The sequence below is a fragment of the Gobio gobio genome (assembly GCF_949357685.1).
Source record: "Gobio gobio genome assembly, chromosome: 21".
NCBI classification, from domain to species: Eukaryota; Metazoa; Chordata; class Actinopteri; order Cypriniformes; family Gobionidae; genus Gobio; species Gobio gobio.
The window spans coordinates 25,003,087-25,027,995 of NC_137117.1; the positions used below are offsets into that span (position 1 = coordinate 25,003,087).

General features: G+C 39.4%; 1 protein-coding gene across 6 annotated transcripts in view; it reads right to left on the reverse strand.

The window, feature by feature from the left end:
- The window catches only part of agrn (agrin), a 269,547-nt gene that overhangs the window by 15,914 nt on the left and 228,724 nt on the right, over positions 1-24,909 (reverse strand). For 4 of the 6 annotated variants that reach the window (XM_079803365.1, XM_079803368.1, XM_079803367.1 and 1 more), the window contains 14 exons: positions 21,251-21,601; positions 19,290-19,415; positions 16,973-17,008; positions 16,578-16,705; positions 14,233-14,347; positions 11,908-12,027; positions 11,339-11,683; positions 9,922-10,114; positions 9,599-9,814; positions 9,013-9,242; positions 6,068-6,202; positions 3,163-3,253; positions 2,501-2,665; positions 2,231-2,342 (listed from right to left, as the gene is read on the reverse strand). In XM_079803365.1, the coding sequence (XP_079659491.1) occupies positions 2,231-2,342; positions 2,501-2,665; positions 3,163-3,253; positions 6,068-6,202; positions 9,013-9,242; positions 9,599-9,814; positions 9,922-10,114; positions 11,339-11,683; positions 11,908-12,027; positions 14,233-14,347; positions 16,578-16,705; positions 16,973-17,008; positions 19,290-19,415; positions 21,251-21,601 (2,363 nt within the window). The remainder of the gene's footprint in view (positions 1-2,230; positions 2,343-2,500; positions 2,666-3,162; positions 3,254-6,067; positions 6,203-9,012; positions 9,243-9,598; positions 9,815-9,921; positions 10,115-11,338; positions 11,684-11,907; positions 12,028-14,232; positions 14,348-16,577; positions 16,706-16,972; positions 17,009-19,289; positions 19,416-21,250; positions 21,602-24,909) is intronic. The other 2 variants (XM_079803366.1, XM_079803369.1) reach the window with 1 other exon arrangement.

Below are 24,909 nucleotides of genomic sequence, written 5' to 3' on the forward strand. Positions count from 1 at the left end.
TACCAGTGAAGAAAACACAGAAGATGTCAGTACACACAGAACCACATGCAGTAAACTATAAGCCTGAGGAATAAAATATTCACAAGCGTAACTCAAGCAAGACACTTAGCATGCAGGTCGCAAATAAATAAATATATGTGTGTGTGGATAGTGCCTCAGAAACAAATGTTCTGAGTAAATCAGAAATGGCATTAAAGTCGTGCTATGTTTTACACTACTGCACCCACATTATTTATATTTGCTTTGTGATACGGCGGTGTAGTTAGAGTCTGTTCAGTGGAACGGCTGAGGCCATCGAGGCAATATGAAAATATTTCTCTTGGGGTTTCGCTTCAGGCGGCCCCTTTGGAACAAGACCCTTCTGGTTTCTTCACATTTTTTTCCTCTCTCATCCTCTTACGCTCCGCTTTAATAAGATTTTCCTGCCTCTACTGCTGCAATGAAACACAATTATCATACGTAGGAAGGTTTAATGATGGAAAAAGACACACTTAAGTGCCTACGCGTAAGACTACATCAAGCTAATCACAAATTACACTACTTGGAATAACTGGAGGATGAGTGAGTTTCGAGATTATTACATGGCCTCGATTTGTGTACGAGAGCAGCCTGATCGTTCTGCTGTCATACTTCGGGTTTGACACGAGCTCAGGCAGAGGCTGCTGGGATTGATCTGAGTGGGTGCGAATCTGTAGCACAACAGACAGAGTCATTTCCACATGGCAATTAAAAGCAAACGGAGGGCAGAGACAAAAGACCAAATATACTGTACGAGACGTAAAAGGGGGAAGTTTCGAAAGCTTCCCACACATGCACCCCAGACCCTGCATGAAAGCCAGACAGTGAACTAAACTTCAAAAAAAATTTGCAAAACAAAGCATGACTTTCTGGTCAATACCACTTAGCATCATGGTAATAGCATGGTTTCTTTGAAATGTACCATGATAATACCATAGTATTAGGGGGGTGGGGGATATACCAGTAGACACGATTAACCGGGAGAAATTTGTCAATGATTTAGAGATGTCGGACTATTGTCTCTATTGCAGTTACACTCGCAAGATGTTGCTGTGCTGTGTCGTAACCAAAGCGTATCATTTGAATGCGTTTTTAAGCTTTTGCGATCACCAAATGATTTTAAACCGTTGAAGTCCAGTTTAAGTTTGCCGCCTCATTGGGCTTGAACGGTCAAATACACACACTTAAAGTGTCAAATTGCCAATCTTTGCAAGTATCCTCATAAACACAGACAGTTTAGAAAGAAAACGGATCCGTGCATTCTCTCTTAAAGTGACAGCAGCCTAATAAACCTGCTGCTGTCATTCATTAATGTTAATCAAACAACAAAAGGGAGAAAATCTCTCACTGTTCTTGACTAAAACACTTTTGTACCTTAAATGAGAATAAATGTATATTTAATTTACATAGTGCAGTGTTTTAATACATTTGATTACTTTATACAATTTATGTTGTAAAACTTATTTCTAGTGCTAGAGAGTCTATTTCATTTGTGTCTTTGTTCTATTGTAGTTTGTTGTCCTTCTGCTTTTGCTTGTCCATTTAATTTGCAAAATTAAATTACTATATTGTGATACATATCGTGAAATAAAAAGACTGATATTGTGAAATACGATTTTGGTCATATCGCCCACCCCTACATAGTATTAGCTGAAATGTAAATATCATGGTATATGAATATGGCAATCATTCAATACCATGTTATATAGTGGGGTCCAAAAGTCTTTTTTAAGTTTTATTTTAATGAAAAGTTTTTCATTGCAATTTACACTATTTTAGTAAAACAATTATTTGAAAAATGAATATGATTTTCAGAATGTATTTAATATTTGGTTTGTTCCTCTTTTACTTTAATTACAACAGTACTTGAGCTGCATAAACTCGACAAGTATGTGTCAAACCTCAGGATCATGTTCTCCAGCATGATTTGAGATGATCTAAAGAGCATCTTGAGCTTCAATGGAAGCATTGAAGATAAAGAACTGAATCAAAAATGTTTACTTATTGGATTAGTCACCTAGAAATATTTCATTATTTTCAGGCAAAACTTGCAAAATCCAAATACACAAAAAGTGTATTTGTACTTTTGAACTCCACTGTATATCAAAGTACCATCCCAGTCTTTTTTGACAAGGGACGGAACAGCTAGTTTGACTAGTTCTTGTTTGTGGCCTTTATAGGGCTTAGCATAAGCATAAGAGTGTTCTCATACCGGCGCCTCTCCTCTGACGGGGTCTTTGCCATTTATGCTGATCTCTCCCTTTCTGCTGGCCCGCTCCAGATTCACCGTGTTCCACTCGTTCAGCTTGATTTTTTCTTTACTCCTGTGCGCACACACACAAAAAAGTTTTTTAAAAGTTTATTTCCCCTACTGAATAGCAATATGAAAACAAACCCAAAAGCTAGGGATGAGCGACGGAACACAACACATCTAATTTGAGTTTAAATTAATTTGAAATCAACTATAGAGAGTGTTGTTTACCTAATGACAGCCGGCCCTTTGCCCAAGTCATATCTAAACTCTAGGATACCATCATTCAGGGACAGAGAGATGAAATCTCCTTTGCCATCCGTCTTTTGACCGTTGTAGAAAATCATGCCTTTGGAGTCATTGGCCAACAGAACGACAGTCATGCTGAATTTTTGCCTATGGAGGAATAAGTATAGTTCAATTAGATACATGACAGGGTTTTTTCTTTCTTGATACAGGCAAAACTTAATTTGAGAAAGAAGTTTCATTCAGTCTGAAAATCTGCATGAATGGGTCAAAATAGAAGAAATAGATGGACTAATTACAGAGTTAACAGCTCAACCAATTGAACATCAGAAACAAATCCATCATGTCTGAATCTGAATTAACTTCCTGTGTCCTCGTAAACCAAATGGTTTAAGAAAAACATAAAAAAAAAATTTTTTTAATTAAAAAAATCCCAAAAGTTTTGTGTGATAGGTAGGTTTAGTGTAGGGGAATATAATATACGGTTTGTACAGTATAAAAACCATTACGCCAATGGAGAGTCCCATAAAACCACATATTCATTTCAGAAGACCACCGCATTCTACTAATATAACATTATAGTTTGCAACATCATCGTCGTCATCATCATACATGCAAAAAGCAATAGCCAATATATAACGCAATACCTCAGATCCTGGCCGTAGAGGTGAAGGCCCTTGAGCTCCAGGAAAGAGTCTCCGGTGAAGTAAGGAATGAAAGCGCCTCCCTTGTCTGATACTGAAAAATATGAAAAGGTCCATTATGCTTTGCAGATATCATAATTTGTTTGAGATGGGAGGGTTCCTCCAGTTATGAGACTAGACAGTGACACTGTATATAGCATACATGATCACACATACACACACACACATACCCATCAACACATAGCACTTTCACTCAGCCCAGCATGCATCCTGCAGTAATTACACAGGATGAGCGCATGCTCAGTCTGGGATGGGAGACTGAGATTAAAAAGCTAATTAGCTATTGTTTAGCACAGCAGCAGCTTCGCTTTTGTACAAGAAAACACAACACTTGCAGACACCTCAAGGAAGTGAGGAGTCAAAATGGAAAGTGAAAAAGTAGAGGCATCCTTTTCTGCACTGCATTCAGTTCATGTATAAGTACTTGGCAACATCCAAAACTATAGGATAGGCCTGATTTTTGGTAAACCACTGACAACTGAACAATCTTTCTTCTCTTTACAAAACCGATAAACAACTCAAATAATTAAAATAATCAAATAATATAAATTAAATAAATAATAAATGTACCAGTTTACTACCAATAAATATACATACTGTTTGGGGTTGTTAGATTTTGTCTCTTATGCTCAACAATGCGGCATTTATTTGATCAAAATACAAAATATTATTACAATTTAAAATAAATGTTTTCTATTGTATTATATTTTACAAAGTAATGTATTCCTGTGACAGGAAAGCTGAATTTTCAGGAGTCGTCAGTTTTTTTGTTGTATTTCATGTTGATTTTAAAGTCAACATGAAGAGAAAAATGACCCTATTTGCTTTTGTAATGCATAAAAATATTGTAAATTAGCATACTCAGTGCATTAAGCATTGTTTAGCAAACTACTATGCATTTTTTCTTACTGATATACCATCAAATATATATATATATAAACACACACACATTTTTTTACTCTGATATACATCACATAACGAAAGTAAATGGGTTGCAAACACATTCACTTTGCCTATAAAAATATTCATTTCCAAATGGCAGATAATGGATAAATCATGCATTACTTTTAGCACTTAGACGATAGAGAGTTTACCTTCTGGCCTCCTCCAGGAGGGAGCGCTCTCCTGTTATGACTACTGATATGGTGCTGGACAGTCTCTTATCTGAGAGAGTCACTCTCCCTGGACACTTTGCCTGACTGACTCCCCATTAATCATGATGTGCAGCTGACTGATAGAATTACTCATCTCATTGATTCAAGCGATAAAAAAAAAACACTCCGTCTGATGGATGTGCTCAACTCATTGATTCTGGTTCACCTCAATTTATTTTAATCACTTGCTAATGGAGACTTCTTAGACAAAAGGTGACTCTCTGGCCCCTCTCATTTGATAGTTCTGGGTTGAACAGGTGTGTGGATGTATGTGCAATGGAATATTACAATCCCGAGGGCCCTTGTGAATGATGAAACTGGCCCCACCCACAAGTAATGATGTAATTTGTATTGCTACTATACTGAAATAGTAGCGCTGATACAGACAGCAACGTTACTTCCAGATAGGTAATGAAAATGAAGATATTGGAGACTAAAATTTTAAACAATCAGTAAACAACCTTAAATTTCAGAAATACTGTCAGCAACAAACGGTATGTTTTTTTTTTTTTTTTTAAACAAAGCCAGCAATATTTAAACATTTTTTTTTAGAGTTGAACAAAGGTTTAATAAAAGGAATTCTGATTTAAAACTACATTACCCATGATTCTCCAAAAACTCCACCAATCAGAGAATCGACACAAACCCATGAGAACTGTGAATGATGCAATCAATTCAAGCTTCTTACACTATAAACTTCTAATCTATAAAAATCATCATCTCTGAACCAATAGTTTACTTTTGTCATGCTTCATGGGATTGTGGTTCTTTCCCTCTTTAAAGTCATTAAATAAACAGTCTTGTATCTTTGTCTGATTTTCAAATAATTTTGCTTCAAAACAGAGTTTGAAATGTAGTGATTCATCCCGTAGTTAGTTGGATTTGTTAATGGCTTATGACTCATTAACAAAGACTTTTTTATTATCCCCATTGGAAAAAATAATGGGAAAAATATTCCCAGAACCAAGGCTGTTGAAAAAGTGGGCACTGTTGCACTCTATATAGCACGGCTGGGCAACTGTGGGGCTTGGTGCTAGGCTCTGCAGAAAGGTGGATCTTGAGGGCCAAAGTTGCCCACCCCTGCTATATTGGCAAATTGGACCTATATATTATTGGCTCATGGTGAATGGGGCCGGACTCCCCCTGCACTACGGCAATTGCCAATACGACTGCACACGTGTGTTCCTAAACCTTTCACTTGGTTTCCACATTTCAAAAGCTTGTGATCTAAAACATTTGTAGGAATTTTAATGAGGTGAGAGAGGGAAGTGCAACAGAGTAAGAGTGCTAATGAAAGCTTCGAAATGGCAGTTGACTTGAGCATCCTCCCTGGTTAGGGTCCAGCTCCCAGAGGATGCCCCACTACTGAATCCACCCCCCAGCTCAGACATAGTATAAAAGGGTAAATAATTTTACATCAGCTCCCAGATGCCAACTCTCCATTATAATAGCCAATAAAAGATTTTACAGTATGGCACCCAATGGAAAAGCCAACTGGAGAATCTCACTTTTTCCACTCCACCATAGCCTTTTTTTAATCCCTCATTAATTCTACAGCAAATATCCAAGTCAGACCGATCGATCCTGACCAAAATCAATAACTGAAATTACAACTGAGAAGCAGCAGTTATTTCAGTCCTTAGGAGAGTCGATACGCTCATTTACTGTATTTTTACTATGATGTAGTACTGTACCTTTTTCACAGTGCTTGCCTTCACGTCCCATTGGACATTCGCATTTGTAACCTCCCTCCGGAAGAACCTGGCACCGTGACGATGCGTGGCATTTATTGGGGTCACAGGGGTTATGGGCGTCAGCGCAGGTCGGACCTGTTAACAAAAATGTATATTCTTGTGACTCAAACAAAAGACGATGAGAAGTCACTTGAGGGGAAATCAAACAACTTTCTGGTTCCTGGCCAGTTAAATCACAGATAGTATGAGGAGAAAGAGACGGACCACTTGCAGATAAATGAATGGGATAAATTAATATAGTGACCCCTGCCTTTCAATTACAAGAGCCAATCACTTTTTTTGACAGAGATTGATTACTAGCCATTAGCTAAAAGATCCAGTAGCAATTCCCTGAAAATAGTTTTAAGCAACATTTAAGCTAAAGAAGCTAAATCGATGATACCAATGTTGTTAGATTTTATTGCCGACATGAGATGCTACTGAAACCTGCCTAAAGGTGTTATCAGGATGACTTTTGACTGGGCTGACTTGAATTTTCACCTAAACAGGGGTACTTTTCTAATAGGATTTTGAATTATTACAAATTTAGACGAAGCCGTAGTGCATCATGTTGTGTGCCCTCCTGGTTTGAAGGACTGAAAGTGCTTCAGGTCAGCACTTCGAGCTTCATCAGAACACTCCCATCATCACATAGAACATAGTAGGAGATCACGCCACGGGCGGCAGCTGCTGCTGCACACTGTAATGAAAGCTCCCGCCGTGTTCTGAGACGCTCTGCTAGGTGTCTCTCTCTCTTGCTCTTAAACTCTAAGGCTGCTCTATCACGGAGACAGAGCGGCAACCCTCCAACTTACAATCCTGCTCTTTAAACATTAAAGGTTATCCCACATATTTATCCCTCTAGCCAATTTCTTTGTGTATACTTCTACTTCAAAGGGTCTTCATTTTCCTACACACCTCATTGCAGCAATTCTTGCAGTACTGAAATAAAGAGGAAGATATTGAACTGTATTATTATAAAGGTTGTTCAATAAAGGCTTGTGAGCAGAACAACAGAGCAATTTACTCTGGGCAATATTTCAAATGTCTGGAGCAACACTGCGAGACGGAGGGAAAAAAAACCTCTTAGATGTGAACAAAAAGAACATTGTAACTTCTGCTCTGTGGATGATTCCTACAGTTCCTTATGATGTGAGAAAGTAAAAATTAATGTACAGAAGAATTCCAGAAAACCAGAGAAAGTCTCTTCTTTTTTTACAATACAAATTGTAATGTAAAATATTAAAATTTAAAGTAATGAAAATGTTATTTATTCCTGTGATGGCAAAGTTGAATTTTCAGCATCATTACTTGTCTTTAGTGTCTCATGATCCTTCAGAAATCATTATAATTTGCTGATTAGCAGTGATAAAACCATTATTATAATGTTAAAAATAGTAGTGCTGCTTAATATTTTTGTGAAAACCAATCATCAATCATTTTTTAGGATTCTTTGATAAATAGAAAGTTTAAAAGAACATCATTCATTTTAAATAAAATCTTTTGTAGCATTATAAATATTTCCTGATCAGTTTGATGCATCCTTGCTAAATAAAAGTATTAAAAACAATCTTACTTGACACTTGAACGGTAGTGTACCTTGTAATGATGACTAGATTTGTGTAATATATGTTGTAGGGCATCATGGATGGTAAATTTGGCTTCAATTATATGGTAGGAGTAGAAACTTCTGCCCAGTAAGATCCAAGAGACAGCTTCACTTTCTGTTTGGCATCCTCACATCAAATTTGTTGGCGTTTTACAGTCAAATGGTTTTAAAAATAAAAAAATGTTTGTGAGGCTTGGTATGAAGATGACCTGAGCCAATTTTGTAGAAAATTGGACAAACTTTGTGTGGAAGACATTGAAAAATGTTAATCACAACATTGGCAGAATTAGATACTAGGAATAAATTGAAACTAGAAACATCAAGAACTGCCCTAAAGGATGTACCAATATCTTTTTACCATGGAATTATTAAATTAAAAAATATATTGTTAAATACACACACACACACACACACACACACACACACACACACACACACACACACACACACACACACACACACACACACACACACACACACACACACACACACACACACACACACACACACACACACACACACACACACACACACACACACACACACACACACACACACACACACACACACACACACACACACACACACACACACACACACACACACACACACACACACACACACACACACACACACACACACACACACACACACACACACACACACACACACACACACACACACACACACAGCAAGAGAAACCCAGCATGTCCGTGAGAGACTGGATCAGATTCAGTATCTTTTGCTTCACTTTTGTAAACTGAATGTTTGATTTTGTACTTATTTTTTATTAACTGAACCATAAGAAATATAGCTTGTGTTCTTCTGTTGTTCCGAAAACATGATTGATGATGATTTGTCAGTATACTTTCAGTATTGGGAAATGTGGCTTTTCCATCAAGGGTGAGTATATTCAGTACAGGTGAAGTTATTTGTATTTGTCCTTGCTGCCTTTATATCATTGGGTAAACACTCATCTGTCTTCCATACCCATAAGGCTAAAAATGGATTAGACAGGCATCATCTGCCTTGCTGAATCTTTCAATAATACAGTCAAGTCCAGATAACCAGAACTGGAACAGAGAGTCACTGCAGAACCTTTTATTCTTAAAAAGTGTACAGTTAAAGGTCAATGTTGTCATTTTTGCACCACTAAATGGAACAACAATCTGTTTTTTGAGACAACACTGGCTCAACCAATGAAAGTATTTGATACTTTCATACTTCATCTTTAATGCAGCACAGATAACAATAAGATCATACACACATAAGTAAAAGTTAATACTTGTGCACCCACCAGAGAAACCGTTGACACATTTGCAGTGGAACATCTCGGCTTCTTTGACCTGGCAGGAGGCTCCGTTCTTGCAGGGATTCGGCAGGCAAGGGTTGTTGCCACACTCGCCAATGGCCGAGCCATATAGAACACTGCCGCCATTCTCTTGTAGGTTATAGACGAAGTTGTTGACGTCCAACATGCGGACGCAGCCCACAAGGCCTGTTGAAACCGACGTCCTCTCCTTTACACTGCAAGAACAAACCAATCCTTTTCCTTAAAGCTCATCATCATTCTTAAATGACACAGACTATGTAACAGCATGAAATTAAAAAAAAATTATGTTTTCTTTATTGAGAAAAGACACTCTTTGCCTGACTGAGAACACATGGAAAAACATTCAATTAGATCTCTGATTGATGCTAATTTGATTTGGCTATTTCTGCTCAATCTTATTAAGTCATATTAGTTGTTCTGGCAGGAACTGACAATCTCAGACAGTCAATGATTTAGATTATTTTTCTCCATACTGTTTCATTATGGCTTCTAACAAGACTAAAGAGGCTCTTGTTAGTGTTATTTGGAGGCGGTCTGGAGCTTCTCTTACTCTGCTATCATGTCTTCAAACACTCCTCCGATGAAAAGGTCTGTGTCCAGGTTGAGCCCATCTGTTCCTGGGGGACTTTGTCCTTCAACACTCGGCTCATTATCCACGCTCAGCATGGCATTACGCCTATTACGCACTACTACGAGCTGATGCCAGCGACCCGGCTTTACCAGGACCTTACTGATCACTGAAGCCGTCCCAGAACCAGTGTTAAACCTTCAGGTAGGAGACAGTCAAGAGAATCATAATAAATTTAAATGGTTAACGGATCTGGAATGGTCATGGAAATAATAAGAAATCCTCTGTTTCACTTGATTACTTACCTGAGCTCCACATTTCCTTCAACCAATGCCAGAGACAGGAAGTCCTTTTTGCTTTTTTGGCCATTGTAGAGCAATATCCCTGTCATTTCCGAAGCCCTAAACTCCATGGCAATGCGCACAGTGTGGTAGGCTCTCATGGTTTGGAAAGCCATGTAAGACTTTCCGCCGAAGGATGGTATGAAGTACTTTATAACTGAGTAGGACAGAAGGTAGAAGACAGATAAAGCAGGTTATCAGACACTCTCAACCAGGTCTTCAATCCCTAAACAGTCTGCTCTCTACTGGTAGAGCAACAAACAAACCTGCGCTCAAATGTGTCTCCCTCAGATAACGCAGATACCCCGTCAATGGTACAGTAATGTGCCGATCATATTGTGTTTGCTATTTATTCCCTAGTTTGAGAAAACCTGCAATGATGAGTACCGTAGTTCTCCCTAGACCTGTCTCTGTTAGACATTTACATTCCAGACAGAGAATCCCCATGCTCAGAAATGTATCAACACCTCTCTCTCTGCTGTCTCTCACCCTGTTCTCTGGAGAATGCAAGGCTGATGAAGCCTTCTCTCTTCATCACTCTATAATGGCCCGATTGATCAGAGTAAGAGTTTGAGGGCTGCTTACAAGCCTTTAATTAGTGGCTTTTTTCACCTCACAGCGGTTTGATACTAGCTAAAGTTCATCGATGTAATTAGTGTCAATTATAACCTGACACAGCTGCAAAAGGTAGTTTCATATCCCAATACCACCAACAGAGACAATGAATTGAGCTAAAATTTTCCTCAGTGTAACAGCAGGACTGCAATTTAAAATTCAAATCATTACAGAACTTTTTCAAATATGCTGAAATATTAACAATAAATATTAACATTCATAAATTATACATATATAATTGTAATAATTTATTAATAATGAATTCATTTACTAACAATAGCTAATTAATAATTGTTTCTTTTGTGCTTTTATAAGGTTCATTTCACACCAAAAGAGAGAAAGATCGAAATAAATAAGAAACAATAATAAATAAAATAAAATAATTTGGGGGGGGGGGGGGGGGGGGGTTAAATATATTAACATGAATGATCAATATATTTAATTAAATCATTAAATTAAAAATAATAATATATATATTCAATTGTAAAGCATTCATGGTATTTGTTGTACTGCCTTTTATTTTATTTAAAATCTTATTGCAGCATTTAATAAGAATAACCACTGAAAATACATATCGCAGTAAACACAGAAAAAATTTGCTTAACTTTCATGAAAATAACAATGCAAAAAATAAATCTTAAATGGTCCAAAAATGTGTTTTTGTTATATTGTGGAAATATTTTTTTTCTTTCTTAATCATCAACCATTCAGTTGTCCCTGCAATGTACCTATTTAAAACAACATTTTTTTTTTTACTACTTCTCACCTTTCTCGCACACGGCTCCTCCTCTTCCTGCGGGGCAGATGCAAGTGAAGTCATTGTCCTCCTCTTCGCAGGTTCCACCGTGGCGGCAGGGCTGAGAGTCGCATGGCCTGTTGGCGTGGGCCACCGGTTTGTTCCTCAGTAAGACTGTGGTTGTGGGGGCCTGGGATGGAGTGGTGGTGGCGGCTGGTGCTGCTGTGGTGGTCCTGCGGCTGGTGAAGGGACGTCTGGTGGTGGTCGGGCGGAGAGTGGTAAAAGCAGAAGAGGGAGACAGCGTGGTGGTGGTGGGAGTTGTGACAGATGCCACGGTGGTTGTCGTGGTGGTGAAGAAAGGATCAGTTGAAAGACCTAAAAAATGGAGAGAAGGAAAAATAGATCAATAGGCCTAGTCAGGGTAGACATATTTCATTCTTCACAAATTAAAAAGTCTCAAATTCAATAAGCTGGTAGTTATTTGAGTCCTGCAGGCACTCGTGGTTATCAAATGCCAGCTCGAAGAGCAATCACACTGAACAAAAGGCAGCAGGAGGAAAAGAGAAAGGACGGAAAAGCAATTTCAAGCATAGGGTTACCATAGTTGGTGATGCGGATGTTCTCTTCCTCAGGTTTCTTCACAACAATACCAGTGTCTTTAGATGCCTTGAGCTGTTTGAGAAGGGCTCCCTCAATATCCTCCACACTGAACCTTGTGTCTGTAGAACGAGAACACAACATTAAACGTATTGCACAGCAGAGAATGAAAAACCAGCTCTAACCAGACCCACCACCCTCACACTTGACATAACATACTGCAAATATATACAGAAAAGCCAGGGTATAATAGGCCCTCGGGAGAAGCGGTTCTTGAACCGCCATGCATTTCAGGGACGCTGGGATGAAACACTCTAATAACGCTTCCACAGATGGCCCTGTAACTGGCCACCACAGACCGCCTTTATGACAGGCGCTTGTGCTAGAATTGTGCTCTTGTGCCGATGAAGGGGACCAATAAAAAGAGAACAGCGAAGGAAATTTGTATCAGCTGGTTTGATGCTCGGAGGGTCTTAAAAGCATGAGAAGCGATGGAGATCATAATAAAGCAGCTTTTTCAGAAACCCTAGCTGATAAATTACCTCGCTAAAAAGGCCATGCTCTCGGACCGCTCCCGCTGCCAGAAAAGACTAGAGCAGTATCTTCAGGATTTCTTTTACTTAACTTATACGCCTTATTCTGCTGTTGAATTATTATTTTCTTCAAACATACAAGGGAGTTTGTATGTGCTCTTTATTTCTTGCCGTAGGCATGTTTCTAAAAGGGCGCAGACTGAGGGAATTCTAAATAACAGTCGAAATGCATCATTTTTCCTGTTATCACTGTAAAGCTCCTTTCTGTATTGTATAAAGCGCTACATAAATAAAGGTGACTTGACTATGTGAGTGGAGGGTATCAGTCGGACTTTATGCTTTGTGTGCTAGAGCTGCTTTAGAAATAATTTAGAGGCAGCTTGAAAAAAGAAAATAAATAAAAACAGAATAACAAAGCAACTGGGGAAGGCAGATAATAAAGAACATTGAGGGGCAAATTCACTAAACAGTGCCGTATTTTAGCGCAAGAACCCCAGTCTTCACGAAGCACTAAGCATATGCAGTCTCATTTAATTCAGATAAATGCACTGAAATATTTGAATTCAATCACAGTCATTCCTTGAAAAACACACCCCATTGTTTATTAAAATTAATCTAATTTAGTTAACAATTGTTATTTTTTATTTAATTATAAATTGCACTATTACCATTCCCGGAAAGTTGGCAGTAAACGAGAAGTTTGTTATTTTTTATTGACCATGGCAAATGTTATTAAGCAAATGGTGATAAAATGATGGAGAAAAGCATTATAACTGGGAATACGTCCAGATGTGCACTGTAGTCAAGTGCACTTTTTGCATTTTTAAAGAGCCTGGATAGTGTAGTGATGCTGTACAGTCGCAGCGTAGCATGCTAGACATACTCTAACAGTTGAGCTACAGAAACTCTCAAGTCTGTAGGTGTTATTTGTCCTACTCGCTCCGCTCTGAGCGGAATCTAAGCCAAGGTCAACCGGCATGGGAGACAGGCATGCTAAAGGGTGTGAGGTTTCTGCACAGCTCCTACTAATTGACTTCTATTACACTCACTCCCCTAAACCTCAATCCGGGTCACCAATGTAACAGGACTACTCGCTCTGAGCAGGATTCGAACCATTATAAACCCGCATGGGATGCTAAACACCACAACCCCTAGCGTCAGATGTCACCTCTTAAGGCCTTAATGAAGTCTACTTTAACATTTATTACTAGCATTTATTACACAAAGACACGCGTCAATTGTTTTGCACTACATTTAAAGTTCTAAAAAAAAATTTTTTTGTCAGTTTAAATTGTTCATGTTGTTCAAAACTTGTCTTTTCTTTGTTCTTCAATGATGTTTATGCAATAATTGGATGGTGTGGGTGTTCTTTCAGCAAATTACCTCTCAGCGTTTCATCTATCCCCAGATAGTGTTACAACACTCCCAGTAGAGGGGTGAGTTGTAACAACGGAACTCTTTGTATTTGACAATAACTCACATAATCTGTGATTGTCTAGTACATGTCCAAGTGAGTTATATATGTAGCAGACAAATGTGGCAACTATGTATCAAAATTTTAGACATCTAACACAAACAACCACTGAGATACAACCCTCCCCACTCTCCCCTAAATGAGGGGGCCTAGGCTAATTTGAGCCATTCGATTATTTTGGTAACAGCGAGTCGGCAACTAAAATGATGCAAACAGCATGTGCACAAAACAATTATCAGTGAGCACAATTCATTCTTAGTGATCCTGAGAGACCTTTTTGAGTCAACAACCTTTAAGAACAACCTTTGATATAATTTTACCTGGGTCAAAGTGAGCCTCGACAAAGGCTATTATGGAGTTGCTGGGGGCCAGATTCCTCACACGGACACTCTGGAAGTCTTTCTGGACATCTGACTTGCGGAACAACTCATTCAGCTAGAGAAAATAAAAGCGGAGAGAAAATAAGACCGAGAAAAACAAAGAACTAAATGCCACAAGTGCAGTGTGTGAAACTGGTAATAAGCTCGATATGCTGATCTAGTTCTCGTTAACACCAAATTCCTCCACAAGATGAGAAAGTGTGTCAGTGGAAAAACTCTACTGAACCCCATCGGGTCTCAGTGCACAAACTGACATTTAACTACAGCGCAGGAGTAATTACATGAACACGTTTCGAAGTCAGCAGTAAATGTCAGGTTACAACACTGCCCGTTTAGAGTTGGCTCGGTTTCCACCTCGGTGCACATAGGAGAGTTTTGTCACTGATTTGGTGCAACTAATATACACTAATATTAGTTGTGTATATCTATACAAAGACCATTACACCAAAATTCACTTTAGTGCACCTAACTGGTCAAAACTAGAGCAAACAAGAAGTGGTTTACAATTAGGATGCACTCAATAGACTCGCAAACCGTTTTGTGCTTCTAGTGCTTTCTGACGTGTGTGCACATTCTGTTGGAGTGCCTCAGCAGGAGGTCCGACGAGTACCCAATTCAAGTCACCCAAGGGCCTTGTATTTTCCCTTGTATTTTCACTCATTTCATTCACAGTTGCACTTGAATTCGGAAAAGCGCAGAGTTGTCGCAGACATAATGGCTTTTGCCTCTAGGCCGACCCTCCGTGAGTTCATTGTACATTTGGAACCATGCTGGGTAAGAAAAGAGAGGAGACGTTCCTTCCTTCAAGCTTCACCAGAGAGACCCTCAACAAAACCAGGCTGCCCGGCACAGCCGGATGGACACACTGACCCAGAAACTGGTCGCTCTATCCTCAGAATCTGTGGACAGGGTTTTAATCAAGTGAAGGGAAAGACAGGGTGGAGATATAAAATGAGAGAGGGGGTTCTTTTGAACCAGGGGGCATCCCGCACACAGGAGAAGAGGGACACACTCATTTCCATTGCTGGCTCTGGGATCTGTTTGAGATTTGGACTTCACAGAACGAAAGAGTGAAGTATAGGGGATTAGCTTTCTGTGTCAGGTGGAATGCTTGTAGAGAAAGGCTGATTACATCCTCGCTTAGTTCCTGTCGGGAATCACGGTCACAGCACTAGCTAACATTAGAGTGATAAGTGGAACTCATTATCGTACTGCCCTTCATTCCCAGACACGCCCCAAAATGGGTTAACAAGCCGAGAACAAATCGCCGGCTTCTTCAGCAGTTGCCAGCAGGTAGTGTGCAGTGTCAGCTGTAGAATACAACAAAAGTATTGAAACATTGAGGCCAAGATACAAGCCAGTGATTATATCGTTAACTGAAACTATCATTATTAGTAATTTTTAGTAAATTAAATTAAGCTGAAATACAATAATATATAAATATTAGATGAACTTAAAGAAATGTAGACTTGGAAACTAACTGAAATAAATAAAGTTTTAAAAACCTAAAAATAAATCAAAGCTAAAAATCTAAAAACTAATAATAAAAAGGACGAAGTACATAAAATTACTTAAAAACCACATGCCATTGTTTTAATGTAATTTTTTTATATTTAAACTAATATTTCACTGTGTAAATGAACACATAGAACATTTTTTTTCTGTGCTAATGAAATTAATGTCAAGTATTGTGAAGTATTTCACTAGTATTGGGATGAGCTACTGAAATGTTGGCTATATTTAGCATCTGGACACTTTTGAGCTTGATGCTATAATGGGATTTGGTGTTGATCACAAACTTCAAAATCAAGTGTCTGTATTTTCTTGTTATGCTAATGCACTGCTTTTCTAGAAACTGTCAAAACAACAGACACGCTCTTTAAAAAGACATATTCAACCTGTTCCACTGGATGAGTCCACCAATTATCACAATAAAATCTGCATAAATTCCCAAGGGGTCAACCTCAAGAGAAAAGAGACTGGATGGAGAAATAAAAGGTAGATCCAAACAAGAAAAGAATCTGTGATAAACAAGAAGCTAATCTTCAATCAAGTTTCAGTTGCACTGCTACTTTTTTGGGGGGAAAAATAGTTACATGAAAAGCTACAATATTGTGAAAACAGCTGAGCTACCTTCACACTACTGAAAAATGTAGCAGCACTAATGTGGCATAAACTTATGTTGTTTTGTATATTTTTTTTTTAGTGTGTGACAGAAACCTGAACTTCTTTTCAAAGCTGAACTGAAAGTGAACTCAAGCACAAGTTTGAGCTGCACCACTCACAGCGCTCTCGATGCTCCGGGCCGTTTCACCGAACAGCTCCGACTTGGGGTCCTCCATCTCAGGCGTGTAGAAGACCTCCTGACCCTCTACCTTATCCAGGTGCAGAAAGCCGCTGAAACGCATGGTGGCTGTGGGACAAGGCAGGGAAGCACATATGGTTACATAAAAGATGAAACGCACAGTTCCAGTCCATTATCAGCTACACACACTTGTGGTTGGTGCAATGCCAGTCTGTAAGTTAGTGATGGAGCCTTTGTGGGGTTAGTCGTGGGGTTCATTGAGTGGGGAAAGAGAGGTTTGTTTGTAGTGGAGGTGGAGGTATAGAAAAGTATGTGAGAGTATGGACGACAGGTACAGGGAGAAGGGCTTTGGAGGGAGGATGGACTGGAGTTTACCAGACCGAGACTCTTCCCAAAAGCTGGCATGGAAGACTGAGTGGAGAGAGATCGGTTAGACAACAACACTTACATACATGGCACAATATATCAGAAATATTAGGTTAAAAGACACTTTCATAAGTCCCGACTGGGGTCGGGGTCATCATTAAACATTCCTTTAAGGTTATTGCTGACCTTTCTCATTGACACTAATAAGCGGAAAGAGCGAGAGAGGATCAGAGGCCCAGTTTTACATGACGGAGAGAAATAAATAATGAATAAACGACTGAAGGAGAGCGGGGAGCGGGCCTGATGCTGGGTTCTGTGCAGCATGTAATCAGCTGAACAAATTGCCCAAATCAATCATGCCGGCCAGGCTCCAGCTTGGCTGGGATCGGGATAAGCACTTGTATGATTATCGTGAAAGATAGCCGTAATTGTCTTCTAATCCCAGGAACGGGTGACTGACAGAAGCTGGTTAAAACGGCATGATAAGGGTCTTTTTGCACAGACACACATCACCTCGTATCTGATGGGACTTTCAAAAAGGAGCAAATGGGGGAGATTTGAATGTGAAGAGAGATGGAGGGAAACTGCGATCGGATTCTGAATCGGAAACATCTGAGGACAGGAATTTCCCACGGAGCGCAAAGACGTGGAGAAATCAGGCTTTAGATGTGGATTTAAATTAGCGTCCTAAATTCTCCACCACAATATGGCTGTGGTCCATCATTTCTAGCATGTACTCATCACGTCTAGCATGTGTCCTTATCTTTGGTTACAAAGCGACCAGATGGCTTACTATTGTACAATGAGTGATATAATTTGAATTTACACTAGATATGCAAATTCATTCTCAACTAACATTTGAACTTTAATGGAGAGGAGTGGGGTAGAGGCATCTAAGCCCCCTAGTTTAAATCATAGGCTTGGAATTGCTCAATAAAGGATAACAGAGAAGAATACACCAACTATAACAGTAGAATTTAGTATAATTGGAGTACTGGAAAAATAGATTGATTTATTTCAACATGAACTAATTAATTACAATTTAGTTAAACAGGTAGGTTTTCATTAGGGAGGCATAATTCCCCTCATAACATCAGGAAGCAAACCTCTCTAACATCGCATTCAGGCTGCAGAGGGAAGACTTCACTGTTTGCTGTTCTCAGATTTCAGTAAAACACCTTGATACGAGGGGGAGTTCTCCTTCACTTAGTGCTTGAGAGACATGGGGAGAGCTCGAGCTGACAGCAGAGACTGAACGCAATGGACATTAGTGCCCTCGCTCCCGGTCGCTGTGACACATCGCCAATAAACGGTGGGGAGTTACGAGACCCGGCTGACGGATATGAGAAGAGACGTGAGCACTTGACCTAGTGTTCCCATACAGAGAACACAAAACATCTGCCTGCTTCTGCCTGCCTGTCGTGTATTGATTAGTCTCTATTGTGTGTAATTTCTGCTCTTATAAAACAGATGGGGCTGATGCGAGAAAAAGGTTTGTGTGTATATTGACGCATCTGGTCTGACGCCAGTTAGAATACATTTTGTAGAATTGGTTTATCCATTTGCTACGGCTACTGACACAGAACCTGCTCCCCTGCATATGGCATACTCAGGGTCCAAAATGAATCCAACATTAACTGTTTATATACACTACTGTTCAAAAGTTTGGGGTTTGCATGACTGTTTCTTAAGAAAGTAAGTAGTAATTTTATTCAAATAAATGCTGTTCTTTTCATCAAAGAATACTAAAAAACTAGTATCATGGTTTCCACAAAATATTAAGCAGCACGACTGTTTTCAACATTGATAATAATAATAAATGTGCCTTGAGCACCAAATAGGCATATTACAATAATTTCTGAAGGATCATGCGTCACTGAATTCAGCTTTGGCATCATAGGAATAAATTACATCCCAACATATATATTAAAGTAGACACCATTTATAAATATATTACAATATTTAATATATTAAAATATTTTACGATATTACATTGCTGATCATTCATATATACATATAATTCAATTTCAACAATGTGTTATATCAGTTCCTGGTAAGTAATGGACACTTTTACTTGAATTTGGTGCATGTTCAGTGCTAATTTTGGACCCTGGGTACACATAATCAACATCCATACAGCATGTATGAGATGATATATGCTCATAAAATGTAGTTTCCCCTGTCATTCCCAACTCCTCCTCACCATCCTCATATCGCTGTTGGCGGCTTATATAGAGATGGCCACACAGTTAATAAACGAACATGTGCTATTATCTGTAGTATAAAATAGGCGACACTCGGTAGAGAGTGATTGACATGAACTTACAGGGGCAGTTTGTGCCCTCAGAGCTGATGGCGGCCGTCTTCCCATCGGGACAGCAGCCGAAAGGCGTGTTGTCACAGGAGGACCGCTCCTCGGCTGTGGGAATAGTGGTAGTTGCTACTGTTGTACCTGAAGAGAGAGATGAAGACGTCACACAAGCAGGATTTCTAGAATTTGATTGTTCTAGTTTAAATTGATATCTCTATGTTTGTATGGTTGCAAAAACAATTAACATGTCAAGTTGTGGAGAAGGAAAATTATGGTGGAAATAATTACAGAGGCAGACGGCTCTATGGTTGACTCTTTGATTTGCAGTAAACAATCTGTGAGTAGTTGCGAAATGACTTTTACATCTTTCTTGATGTATTCCTACTTTTAAGATGCTCATTATGCAAACCCTGACAATATCTTGTTAAAACTGTCTTGGCAATGGAGCCAGCCTCACACCTACAACTATATATATACTGAAGATTAGGACTGTGGGCTGGAGCAAAATATCTCCTGCTTGCCAAACAAGCCATAAAGCCGTCAGATGTTCAAGGGCTCTATGAGTATGAGAGAGGCAGCGTGTGAACGAGATAGTGAGTGGTGGAAAATGATTTTTGGCATAGAGCTGGAAAGCATCCCTGGATGTCGTTTCATTGCATTTGTAGGCAAATTTATGAGCCGCTGCCCCCGAGGTGCACGCTGACCACACTGCTTCAGCCTTACAGGCTATGGGTTCAATGGGAGGCAGAAAGTCATCAGAAAGTCTCAAGAGATGCCTCCTACTCCGATGTCAGACAGACTCCATGTGTCCTGTGTCAAAGAGCGCTCCGGTCCAACAGTGACAAGAGAATAAATCTGAGGCCGTGCTGCTCTCTCTTATACCAGTTGAGGCAGTTAAACAGTGTGTCTGTAGAGCTAGCATTGGCTGAATAAAAATACTTGGTCCACTTTATGTATTATGGTGGTGAAGGGCACAAAAACAAGCGAAGGGATTGAATAATTTGTCACTTGTATGTCAACCAAGACGCTATAATTTTTAAAAGTGACTGTAGTGGAGAACAAAATGGAAGTTTAGTGGCTTTTGGAGCCCATGACTGTTATTTTTCTATGCTAGTGAACTGAACTGTTGACAAAATGAACAGATCCACATTTTGAAATGGTATAAAACACACAAGTGCTTACATATGTTTTGTCTAAAATGCTCTAGAATTACAACTTCCCCTATGGTATTACAAATTCCCCTGCCTCTAGCTACTTGCTATTGCTAGTTGGAGAAGGATAAAGCAGCGAAGGATTATTTGAATCTTTGACTGTGTTATACTTTATTTTGTTTAATAACCAATTTAATATTCTTTAAAATTGGCTTTCAAGGTAGCGGTTGAAATGTATTCATTCTGAAAATGTCTTTGTTTTAATTTCATCCCAATCTGGGTTCTGAGGCAAAACCAGTTGAGAACCACTGAACTAAAAGCCATTGTCTATTTAAAATGGCAGAGCCCTTCGATCTGTCCCACCCCAACTTAATGTTTCAATAGCAAATACGTCAACCCTGTAAAAAATATATATATTTTAAATATCTTTAAATGTACTTGAGTTCTGTTCCTGACAAATACAGACTATGCAAGAACAGTTCAGAGGAGACCGGCTGCATCCGGAATGGCCTTTAGAAGAGGCTTACTTATAAGGTTAGGCCATGTTAAAAACTGAAGCCAGTCATTTTGGTGAATTATTCACTGAAGTGATTCCAAATGAAATTGCTCACTTAGCAGTTGGATGTCAGGTGTCAAACCCTCTCAAATAACGGCTGCGGAGATAATGTGCAATGTTAAATTGATATGCCATTACAATTCGAGGAGAGGTCATCTCACACACAAGGTCAGTCCCGAACAAGGAGAATTTCATCATCTCTTTCTCATCTGTTCTTGACAATTATGCCTAAACCCCTTATGACTGAAATATTATGGTGAATGCATTACCAAGTGGCTCTTCTCCGCTCTCCTCCATTCCGCTCTCGTCGTCCCCACTAGGCTCTCCACTGCCCGACTCCTCAAAGTAAGGGCTGGAGTCCACAGGTGGGGATGAGGTGCGGGGTGGTTTGTAGGGTGTGGTGGGGCGGTGAGTGGTGAAAGAGCTGAAGTACTTTTCTGCCTCGACCACTCTCGGTGGAGGCAGTGCCTCCACCACCTGGCTGTCCGGATCCTTGACAATGCTTGAAGTGGTGGTGGTGTGGCCATGGCGTTGTTTGGTGATCTTGACGTGAGCGGTGGGAGGGGTGGTGCGGTGGGTGGTTGGGAAGGGGGTGGGTTTGGCCGTCAGCTCAATGGATTCTGGGAGAAAGCAGGAATGGAATGATGGGTAAGCATAGATGGAAATGTTTCTGTAAGCCTTCTTTCTCAACCTTGAATTCTAGTCAAGTCAAGTCAACTTTATTTATATAGCGCTTTTAACAATGTAGATTGTTTCAAAGCAGCTTTACAGTGTTAAACAGGAAAATAATGCAGCATAATTTTATTCAGCTGTATAGCCATTCTGGAGAAAACGCTAATGTCATCAGTTCATTTCATTTATCATACAGCAACAGTGTGGGCTCCAGATCAATAACTAGATCAGCAATTCAGTCTATATGGTTAATCCAGTTTATCAACTAGATTCATTACGATGTCTAGTTGAAAAATTCAGTGTCCTACACCCTACCATTCTACCTACACCCACCCACCCACCCCTTTCTCTTTGCCATTAAAACAACAAGAAAAAAAAGCTTCAGCGTGGTCTCAGTGGGGTATCCTTATCCAGAGCAATGCTTTGTATGTCTCACAGATTCATATCAAAATCAGATGCATGGAAACGCCAGGAATAAATCCACCCCTGCCTGCAAAAGGCATCGTGTTTCAATCATATTACTTAAGCTTCATTACACCCCAACACCTGAACACATGCAAGGAGCCTCTTTTGTAGTCAGACAACAAGGGCTCAGCCTTAAATGACTATTTCACCCAAAAATGAACATTTTGTCATTTATTTGAACCTCATGTTGTTCCAAACCTGTGTGACTTTCTTTATTTTGTAGAACAAAAAGGAGAGATTTTGAATGAATATCCCGGTTGCTCATGCAATTACAATGACTGCAGCCTTCAAGCTTCAGAAATGGCACAAATGCACCATAAAATGGTCTAAATCCCTAATATATTCCTAGTCAGTGAAATCTGGATTAGTCACTAACGAACGGTTCTGTAAATTGAATCAACCAAAATAAAGTAAAGATCTGACTAATTCTAATATCATAAACTCTAATGAAGATGCAGGGGAGAGTTAAAGTGCATTGTCAAGCTTTCAGTGAATAATGACTTGAAAGGGATAGTTCACGCAAAATTAAAACCCTGTCATCATTTATTCACCCTCATGTTGTTCCAAACCTGTATGATTTTTTTTTTTGTATTAACATTGGTTTTTATCACCAAGACATTTCTCAAAAGATCTTCCTTTATGTTCCACATCTTATGTTTAGATCTGTTCTACACACAAAGCATATGGCCATGATATTCTTTAAACCTTACCTTTTAAAAGTCAAGAAGGTTTGGAATGACATGAGAGTGAAAAAATTTCATTTTTGGGTGCACTATCCCTTTAAATTACCCACAAAACTAATGAACTGCACATGTAGAAGAACCGGGTTGCTGCACTGCATCTTATGTGATACTTTGAGGTTTTTAAAAGCTAGGTTTTCCGCAAGCTCAACCCGATCATTACACAGACTCTTGACCAGAAGTGTTTATATATTACTGGGTTTGAGACTGCAGAATACGGTTGATCTGCGAGAGAGTGTGCTTGTGCGTGCGAGAGAGAGAGCCTGTAGATATGAATTATATATACATATTCAGATGTTGCCCTCCTGTAGGGAGGCTTTAATCACAGACAGCCAGAGCCTCTAGTGATGAATGATTGATATAAATAGGGCAGAAAAGCAGGGTTTAGCTGCAGCTTCAAAGGAAGCCCTCACTTCATGCAGGCATCCGTCGACGGTCCAACCACCGCAGCCTCGCAAACACACTCTCAAACCTCTCCACTGCAGCAGCTGAGCTCAAACTTAAAAAAGACATTACCAATGCAAGAGACTTTATCAAAGATGCATATTTAAAGACAATAATAACTGTGGTGTGGATGAATCGAGACATAGATTTCGCCACAATAGGGACCTAGAGATCCACGCGCCCAATCATCCGTGGCTTTGTGCTCAACTTTAACGGATCCCCTGTGTACAGGCTAACCGCGCTTGGTCGGGAACCTGATAACACGCTAGCACAGGCTCTTAATTACATGCTAATCATCTCGCATTTGAACAGCGAGTAGCTGACGAGGTGTGAAATACGATGCCTTACAGAAATACTACTTCTATCAGACCGGCTGTCACAGCCTGGGCGAGAGGGAGCGAGTGTGTAGACACACTAGCTTTGTGCGGGAGGGCACCGATGCTATCGCCGTTTGTCACGGCATCCGTTTTCTTATTTCGACTCGGCTGCACCTGTCATTCAGGAGCTCAGCGTAGCGTTAGCTCAGAGAGATCTGGGGTGTGGGATTTGAGTCGCCCGCCCCAGCTTTGGGTTTTGTGACACAAATACGTAACATTACGCTGAAAGAGAGCAACTGCCAACGGGAGCAGTCAGCTCGCCTTAATCAAGTTTAACGCTCCATTTGGTTTTCAGAGAGGCAGGGTGAACAATTAGGAGACGCAAAAATCATTGTCATCTTCTACTTTCTCTTGAAAGGCTGTTATTAAGATGGCTTTCTGTCTTTTCATACAACATTGTGCGTGTGTGTTTTGGACGGAAATTGAAAGAGGCAGAGAGAAAAGAGAGAACGAGGAATGCAGAGAAACTAAGAAATGAAAGGGGTAAAGGAGACTGTTTCTGATTCAAAACAAGTTAAGCTAATATATATATATATATATATATATATATATATATATATATATATATATATATATATATATATATATATATATATATATATATATATATATATATATATATATATATATATATATATATATATATATATATGCCATCAAAATACCACAGAAAATAATTGGACTCATCCTTCAGTTAGTAAAAACATGTATAACTCTTGTCTTGTCTATAACCTAAGAGTGCAGCCTCAAGCCTGTCCACACTGACAGCAGAAATATCACGCAACACAACGCAACGACCAATCAATGCATTGATAAACTACTGTATGTAGAGCAGATTTTCCGACCAATGAGATTTAACGATGGGTGGGGCTCCCCAGTGTTAAAGCCATCTAAAAAACTCAAGATTTACATGTGACTTCATCACTTTATAAAGCAGTAGTTTTTCAATGTTCACAACAATATTGGATAGCCACATGATTTTTCCAGTTGTTCGTGATATATTGGATAAGAATTAAGGGCAAGGATTTTTAGAGATATTTTTTTCACTCGCGATTAAATATACACTCTAAAAAAAAAGGTTCTATATGGCACCAAAAATGGTTCTTGGCTCGTAATCATAGGGGAACCTTTTTTAGTGCTATATAGCACCAATTTTGGTGCTTCAGTGGTTCTTCAGCGGTTCTTCACCGGTTCTTTGACTATGACATATGACATAGTCAAAGAACCGGT